Source organism: Etheostoma cragini, chromosome 21, assembly GCF_013103735.1.
Source record: "Etheostoma cragini isolate CJK2018 chromosome 21, CSU_Ecrag_1.0, whole genome shotgun sequence".
In the NCBI taxonomy this organism is placed as follows: Eukaryota; Metazoa; Chordata; class Actinopteri; order Perciformes; family Percidae; genus Etheostoma; species Etheostoma cragini.
The window spans coordinates 11,711,380-11,720,218 of record NC_048427.1 but is presented as its reverse complement, the minus strand read 5'-3'; the positions used below and the strand labels follow the sequence as shown (position 1 = coordinate 11,720,218).

The 8,839-nt window shown below is 41.8% G+C and overlaps 1 protein-coding gene across 3 annotated transcripts; it reads left to right on the top strand.

Moving 5' to 3' along the window:
• The first annotated feature begins 811 nt into the window (after positions 1-811).
• Positions 812-6,483, top strand: prr35 (proline rich 35). 3 transcript variants are annotated; one of them, XM_034860044.1, is made up of 4 exons: positions 817-909; positions 1,469-1,501; positions 3,426-4,985; positions 5,185-6,483. In XM_034860044.1, exons 3-4 carry the CDS (start codon positions 3,568-3,570, stop codon positions 5,957-5,959), a joined length of 2,193 nt encoding a protein of 730 aa, XP_034715935.1. In that variant the 5' UTR covers positions 817-909; positions 1,469-1,501; positions 3,426-3,567; the 3' UTR covers positions 5,960-6,483. The 3 variants fall into 3 exon arrangements, with proteins under 3 accessions (XP_034715937.1, XP_034715935.1, XP_034715936.1); XM_034860046.1 differs by lacking the exon at positions 1,469-1,501 and having other exon boundaries at positions 812-905; XM_034860045.1 differs by lacking the exon at positions 1,469-1,501.
• The last annotated feature ends 2,356 nt before the right edge of the window (positions 6,484-8,839 follow it).

Sequence of the window (8,839 nt, the reverse complement as noted above, 5' to 3'; positions counted from 1 at the left end):
TATTAACATTTTCTCTTAGCTTTTAACTTAACTCTTAAAATATAAACTTCTATTTTATGATTTTAATGTTTATTTTATTATTGATTTTAGAATATATTTTATTATAATTTCCCTACAACTCAAATGTACTTCTCTTGTTGTGAGTGTGATTTGTTTCTAGAATGTGTTTTTATTGTTTATGTTCACAATGTATTTTTAATGTCTGTAAAGCACTTTGAGTTGCCTTGAGTGTGAATTGTGCTATATAAATAAACTTGCCTTGCCCTGTCTCATATTGATCAAATTTTGGTCATGAAACATGAATCATTAATTATTTTTTTTAAATGTGGTTCAGTACATGATTGTCGACATTATAAGCCATAATTAAGGTCTCACCTCTGCTGATTTCTGTCTATAAAAATACATATATATATTTTTTTGTCTGTTAAAAGGTTACAAAAAAAAGCTCTGTTCCTCACCTGGATGCTGCTAATAATCGGACAAATTAAAAACGTAATTGTTTCAGTGTAAAGCATTGAGTTTAAAAAAAATAAAAAAAAATAAAAAAGTGCAACTTAACAGTAACTTCAAAATTTTATGAATTAACCCGGACTAATGTCATATCCACCCTCCCTAACAAGAAACCATCACCAACCTAACCTTTGACAATATTGTGTAAGTTGATATCGCATCCTAGCTGCAAGGTAGAGACCACATTTGACAATGTATGGTGGGGGTGGGGGTGGGGGTGGGGGGTGCAGATAGGAGAAGGGAGGGGTGTGAGCTGTTGTATTGTAGTGCCTGAGGGCAATGCTCCCAGTCAATATATATCTCCACACTGGCTCCTGCGCTCCTATTTGAGCGGAACGCTCTGCCCTCTCAGTGCCGCTGCAGAGGAGTGACAGCCAGCCACCACGGGACGCTCTGTAGGTAAAGATGAATCCATTTCTGTTTTGCTTTCAAGTAGCTCGTGGTATGCAAGCAGGTTAGTTTGCTAAGATTATGTGACATTTTAAAAAGTAACTTAAAGAGAGGCCTGCTGTTCATGGTGCATTTGCATTGAGAATAGGAGAAAATGCTTTTGGTGTTAGTTTATTTTATATCTACATTTATATGTATGTAATTTAGAGCATTGTCAGACTGACTGTGGTCATACAACATGGTAAAATGTTTTTTATTTCCATATATGCACTTTTGAAGTACCAATTTTACATATGCAATATTGCATTTTGATGTGATCTAATGCAAAAAAAAAAAAAGAAACCTTAGCTGCAGCATCATCTGATGTTTGGATGTCAAATTTAAATTCCAGTAAATATTGTGTCAAATACCATAAATGTGTTTTGTTTGTAGAAAGTTGCATTTAAAAAAAAAAAAGTTGTTTGGTTGCAATATCAAATTGAGTTAGAAGTTAGAAGATTAAATTGAAAATAAAACAGAAATTAAGACTAATGGCAATACATGTATGACCTCTTTTTATTCTTTTTAGACAGCCAACTCATCATCCTGACAATTATCTTAAGTAAAGTGTTAAACTTAAAGTATTAATTTAAAAAACTTGCAAAAATATTTTTGTTAGTCGTTATGTAGTTGGTTATGTACTGTATAAACAGCCCGTCACACAGGCTGCCCGCGGTGTGGTTGCTGTTGCATGTAGCCTGTCAAAGCTTTTAGTGTGGTGACCCTCCTTTAATTGGAACAATAGATGTTCAAGCGGTAAGGCTTGTTTGATCATCAGCCCTAAAAGATTGAAACAAGACCGCAGGGTTTGGATATGGGGCAGCGGGGGGGCCAAAGTGCACAGTCAGTGGAGAGGCGAGCGGATAGCAGTGGCCAGAAGAGAAAAAATCTACTGTAAAAAATATTTGTATTGATTGGATTGTAGCAGCAGCTGTTAGGCTCCATTATGACTTTAAAGCTCAGGTCAGAGCCCCGGGGCGGACAAGTAAGCCAATCAAATGGTCAGCCACAAAACGGGCCAATTCTTAGGTCCAATTGGGAGAGCCGTTGGTAACAGCCTGCCATCCTGTGTTAGACTCACCGTGTCTTTCATCATCGCCCTTCGTGCTGTGGGTTTGATAGATGAGGTTGTCTGCTGTCTCTTACCATAACGGGCTATCCATCACCTGTGTTTGCTTCACTGGCCTTTATATCAAAACTTTGTCATGAGCCGTCTGTGTAAGACAGAAAAAGATTGGTTAGTGAAGTTTATCTTTACTTCAGTGTAGACCCTGTACATCACACAGACTTTCATCTTTGAATGACCTGGGGGAAAAAAAAATACAAAATAAAAGCCTTAAAGCAGAGTGTTTTAAATTGAGACGCACACTCCTCCTCACGTGTTCTTTCACCGGAGGGTTCACCTAACGGCCTGGCTTGAAGTATAAAGAGATCACAAAGTTTCAGTAATTTAAAAGATAAACAGCATTATTATTAACATTATTGGGTATCTGTTTTAGGGATATTATATCATAACTACTGCCGAGGGATGATGAAACGGGAAATAAATTAAAAAAAAACACAAGAGAAAAAACAAATTGGACAGTCGACAGTTTACATGAGTAAATAAACTAATCAAAAATGTTTGTCATTTTTATTTACTGCAACCGAGAGATTTTTATGCTTTCATATAGGACACATCAAGTAACAAAATAATCCTCCATCATAAGAATTAAAGTTTTTTATTTACAATTTTTACAATATGTATATACAATGTAACCCCTCATTGTACACGCTTTTATTGCTCATTGAGTAATAAAGTATGACCCAACTCTAAAGGCAGAGGTAGGAAGATGGGACAGGGGAGCAGTTAAACTCATGCACCATGTCCTGACCCAGATCCCAGTCCTGGCACTAATGACGCCCTATAGGCACAACGCCAGGCTCTCATTAGGAACCAGGTCTCAAACCCCCAACTCCTCTCCCTTCTATACCTGCAACCCTAAGCCTGGCCGCGCTGCGCCTGTAGCCCGCCTGCTAGGGTCCGGGACTAAGCTTAAGCAGGCCTGTTAGTATTGCAGGGCCCCCTGCACAGGTGCATAGTCCCCTGTGACGGCCCCATTTGCCCCCCAGCCCTGGACCCTGCTAGCGCCTGGTGCTGCACTGGAACTAATGAGTAGTGGCAGGTACAGTGAGAACAGAGCAGCGTGGGCCTCCCTGCAGTTAGGTTAGTGGCAACCCTCAGCTCAAGCAGACAACAAATGTGTTCTCCTAATACACATATGTGCATATTAATGATATAAACCACCCTTCAGTGCACAGATAACTCTATCACACATATTTAGATTTTATCTTTTTACAGAGCTGAATTTCTGCAAGCTATCTACTTTGTTCAGAACAAATGAAGTGAAATAAAAAAAACATAGGGAAAAAAACAAAAATCTGTCACTTTGTTGTTTTCAAAATTACCACTTTTATTTATACAAAAATGTCTTGTGTGTTCACAGGTTCAAGAAATGCTCTTTTTTGTCTTCCTGACCGAAACTGAGGAAAAAACTGCCCCCAAAACATATGCAATCTAAAAATCTATTTTGAATTATCATCATTTTGATACAATCCCACAATCTTTGTAAATTTCAAGACTCAATCATGTCCAAAGACGATGCTTGTAAAGTGATGTCTGCCAGCAAACACAAGGAGCGCAAGCCTAAGAAGCCCCACTATATTCCCCGGCCATGGGGCAAACCCTACAACTACAAATGCTTCCAGTGCCCCTTCACCTGCATGGAGAAGTCCCACCTGTACAACCATATGAAGTACAGCCTGTGCAAGAACTCCCTTTCTCTGCTCATAGAGTCAGACTGGCCGTATAAAAAGGGCAACATCCTGCACCCAGAACAGCTACGACCCTTTCAGCAGGCACATGGCCATCACGCTACCGGGAAAGATGGGCTGGAGAAAGTGAAAGGGATTGAGGAGGGACAAACGCAACAAAGTGCCATGGAGGAGGAAGGTGAGGACAGGGAAAGCCAGGGACCAGAGGATGAAGAAGAGGGAGGACAAGGAGAGGGACTTCAGGTCCCGAGGTTGACGAAAGAAAGCTCCAGTGACCGCAACAGAGCAGACGGCGCAGAGTGTACTGCCAAGAAAATGAAACAGCCAGAGTCAGAGCTTCTGATGGCAGACATGCTCTCCCTGGAAGATCAGCTTTTACGAGCACGCTCAGTAGAGGTAGAGGCCCAGCTGAAACACTACAAGCTATCCAAGACATATCTGACGGCTCCTAGCCTGCTGTCGGAACAGTGGCGGCTGTTAGCGTCCAGCCACACTAAGGCCAAAGCTGAAGGTGCTCAGCCTCGAGTGAGTAGTTCAATCCCTTGTTACCCTCCTCCGCCAAACCTGGTGGATTACCAGGATCCTACTGGACTCAACTTGTCAGTGCTCGGGGTGGGCTACCCTATCAGCCCCAGTCTCTTTTCCTACATGAACTCTGCTATTCCCGCTGCTGCCACCGCTGCTGTCGGCATCACCGCCCAGACCCACGCTCAGCTCGCCCAGCTTCCCTTCTTGGCATCGGCCGCTCAGCTGATGCACCCAGCCTCCAGCACCCACGCAGACAGAGCTCTTATCCCCCCTCGTCTCTACTATCCCTTCCTGTGTGAGCACACATTTGGACCGTCCTCCAGTCAGAGCGACGCCACCAAAGCGCTCAAGACGTCCACAAACAGTTTAGAAGCAAATCCCCTGTCTGGCTTCCAGCCTAAAGTCAATCTGTGGAAAGTGCCTGCTTTAAGACCAGGGGCTGCAGCAGTCTCCCATCCTGGCTGGGTGTCACCACAGAGAGACTCCCCCGACCAGGGCTGCAGGTTGGGGGAAAAACTGCAGGCTACACCTAAGGAAGGCAAAGCAAGCGGGGGCCTTAAGAGGACAGGGGCCCCACTGGGGAACCATGAGGCACCCGTTGAGAAGAAGCCGGCCATGGGGGGTTTCACTTTGGACCTGCTGAAGAATATTCAGACCGCATCAACTCTTAATGTGGCAGCGGACAAACTTCATTTCTATGGAAGGTAAAGATTTCCATTACATTACCTTATTTTGTTAAAATTATTGTAGGTAGTAAAATAAGTAGCAGAAGGAGAACGATCAGCCCTTTTTTATCATTAACAAGAGGAAATATTACAATGTTACAATTTGTTTTATAGTAGTCTCAAATGTTATATATATATATATACAAATTAAAAATCCCTACATTTCTCCCATCCTCAGTTTACAGGATGCTCAGCTACAGACACGGTCCACTGAACTGTGGTACAACGATCATCTCACCAGTCCCAAAACAACATCCTCTCTTTCTACCTGTGTGGGAACCAACAGCCAGGACCGGACTGCAGCCCGGACAATGGGGGAGGGAGCCGCAGAGTCCGTGACTGCTCTTCTCAGTGACCTCTCCAATGCCTTGCAGGAGTACCAGGAGGCTGAACGCAAAATCTCCCACCTGGAGAAGGAGGACCTTCCTGCCCAGCGCCACCTCTGGGAGCACCTGAGCAAAATCCGCAGCGAGCTAGCCCACATCCACCAGGCACTGGAGCGGACTGCTCGCCATAGCGACGGGCCTCTAGATCTGTCGGTCAAGAGGGACTCAACAGATTTGGTTGGGGACCATGGCCTGAGGGACGACAGCAGCCTTAGAGACAACAGGACAGAGACAGAGGAGGAGGAGGATGAGGAGCTGGATGAGAAAAAAGAGGAAGAGGAGAATGAGATCGAGAGGAAGGCGATGAAGGCATCCTTAGAGAGTCGTAAGCAGTCATTGGACATGCTGATCAAGATGAGCCAGGCATCAGGGGTGAACACAGAGGTTCTCTCTCCTGGGGGTCTCGGCATGAGGCCTAGTTCGGCTGAGGCCTTATGGCAGAGCAGGACCACCAAGTGCGAGGCGGACTCCAGTGTCCTGCTCTGCCCCGACGGCCGATCAGTGGTGTTTACCGACATCCCTCCTCTGCCAAAACCCCAAAGAGACCTCCATCTACACAGCGACTAGAACCCCAGTGTCCTCTGAGCTCGTTGACAGCTACTGACTAATTAATTCTTCGGAGTGTAACATAACAGACTCTATGCACTTGTTGAAATGCAGTTGTCTTCATTATTACTGGCATGTCTTTGAATTTCACTGGCTGGAGGAGAACTGTCACTCTTGCTCTCAGTTTTACTTCTTATAAACCTCAAACATTTTGCACCTTATAAGACAAACAGGGAATAAGTGACAACATTTGAAAAATAATCCTACAAATGCACTACGGACATTGATTGTTACAATATGATTCTCGTTTAGAATAATTTTGAAATGTGAAATCAGCACTTAACAACTTCCATCAGGATCATTTAAACAATTAAGTCCATTAAAATCATGCTGAGAGACAATCCTTTGAATGGATTTGTAAATATTGTAATATTAATAAATGTAAGTAAAATGTTTTAAAGAATAAAAGGTTTTATATTGATAATGTCATGTTGAACGGCATCATTTCACTTGATAATAATACATTGTATTATACACATGTATTGTATATATATATATATATATTGTAATACGTATGTATTTCTTTGAATAAACAGAGTAAAAAACAAACAAAGTTTAATTATTATTTTTAACTAATAACATTACTATTGTTTGAACATAAATTCATCACTTTTCTGTTAAGTCCTAAGACCTTGAGGCTAAATGCCATCACGCGTATCATTTAAAGTCTAAATGAGAGACAAACAGATTCGTAGTGGCAGCACCACCTGAATCTCCTCTATCCGCCCTGACACAATCGGGAGGCTGCGCTAAAGGTGAAGCGGCTCCTTAAGCTAAACACCATCACCTGGGCCTCTGCTCGTGGTATAGGGAGCGCCCCTGCAAAGGTCAGGGTCCCCCAGGGCTCAGCTCCACATAGACTAAATGGAGGACTACCTGTCACCCCCAGGACGGGCATCGAGCGCTGGTTTTCCCTGCGTCTACTGGCCCCTTCAACACCCTCACACTAAAGACACAGCAGCGAAGGTCAGCTGCCGGGACCAGAAGAGCCCACAGTGGATGTTCAGCCTTGAGAGGTCAAAAGGCCTGTCTGGGCTTTTAAAATAAACAACTGATAATGGCTAAATGTCTTGAGTATCACATTTGTGACTTGACTCACGATGTTCTATGAAAGCAGTGCTGTTGTTCAAGCAAATATTTGCAAGTAATTATTTAAGCATTCTTTGTGTTTGCTCAGAAAAATAAAATCTTTAGGCACTTTATTTTCTCACTAATGTCAAATTTCCATCGGCTATAAAATCATATGTGGCAGTTTGCATTTAAAGTCTTACAGTAGTTGTGTGGAAAGGCAACAACAGACCAGTTTAGCATCAGCTGGGGGCTCTTAAAGGTGAGTCTCCCTCCCCATTTATAGAGGTTTAGTCCCCGACGCAGCAGGCCAGGGTTTGACTCTGGCCTGTGGCCCTTTGCTGCATGTCAGTCCCCCCCTCTCTCACCCCTTTCATTTCTTCTTCTGTCCTATCAAATAAAGGCCTAAAATGCCCAAAGAAAATTCTTTAAAAAAATAATAAGGTGAGTTTCCCCAAAAAAGAAACAAACTTAAATGTTGGCACAGTGTGTCTGACTGGTTTAAATGTTTCTGAGGATGTCAATATGGATGTTTTAGAAATGAAACGTTTCAATTAGATAGCTCCCTCGTTTGGACAAATGATTTAAAGCCACATCTCCGGATGTTTTAGAAATGACTGTTGCTACACTAAAATCAGGATCCAAGCATAGACCGTTATCTATACAGACTATGGATCTAAGTAGTTAGCTCCCTCGTGTGGACAAAAGATTTAAAGCCATGTCTTCTCAGTCATCTGACTCCAAGACAAAAATCAGCATGTCTTTAAATATGATTACCATTCAGAATTAGACATACTGTACCTTCAGATGTGTGAATAAAGGGACGCACGGCCCTGGACAACCTGTTTCTTCAAATAGATGTTTTATCTAGACATGCAAAGATAACAGATGGCAGTTAAAAAAGGAAGTGCATCAAAGGGTAGGTCATATCTTACAATTTTTAGGGTTGGAACATCCTGTAACAGTACTCAAACTTAGACTAAATTGAAGTTAATTTACATTTCATACATAATGTCACGGAGCCAGGGTGGAAAAAGTAACAGTACTGTAAGTAAGTAAGAAATATACATAAATATAATTTACATTTAGCTATGTAAAAGGCATAACATTGATTTAATCTAGTAGTGATTTCTTTTCTTCATTTTTACAATCACTAAGGCCAGAAAAAAAGGGGGAAATATAACGATGGTCACAAAGCCCGGCCATTTTCTTTGTTTCGTTGACGAGTTGTTTCATTAAAGTCATGATTGAAGCAGTATGTGTATAAGTGGATGTTATTTAAAATGTAACAATGTAGTAATGTAGTATAATCAAACCGTGCTTGAAATTAAAATGTATTTTTAATTCAAAACAAAAAGAACTGTAGAAAAGAGAAAATTTGATCTTATAGTTTTACAATTATCACCTGAATCTGAGGTTCTCCGCACATTTACAGAGCTCTATAGCAATTTCTTCATATTTTCCGCAGTGCTAACTGTTTTATTTCGCTTTCTCGATGCTCTCATAGCATTTTATTAGGCCAGAGACAGCTGTTTAAGCTAAAAGCTCTAGAAACCCAATGTATGCTGGCTGTTCAGCACTAAAAGCCAGACTGACACAGTCAGAGACTAGTTAGTGGAGGAAATGAAGGATATGACATAATGTAAGTGCAACTTACACACAAACACACAAAAGGTTCATAAGCATTTACAGCTATCTTTTACCTTCCCTGTTTGCTGCTCTGTCTTAACATAATTTTAGATTTCTTTTGTCTCACCTCTTTGCAAAAGGAAC

Excerpts from the sequence above, each read along its gene's own strand:
- prr35 (XM_034860046.1), top strand. The coding sequence starts at position 3,568 with ATGTCCAAAGACGATGCTTGTAAAGTGATGTCTGCCAGCAAACACAAG. Across the intron at positions 4,986-5,184 it reads AAACTTCATTTCTATGGAAG|TTTACAGGATGCTCAGCTAC; the intron begins GTAAAGATTTCC and ends TCCCATCCTCAG.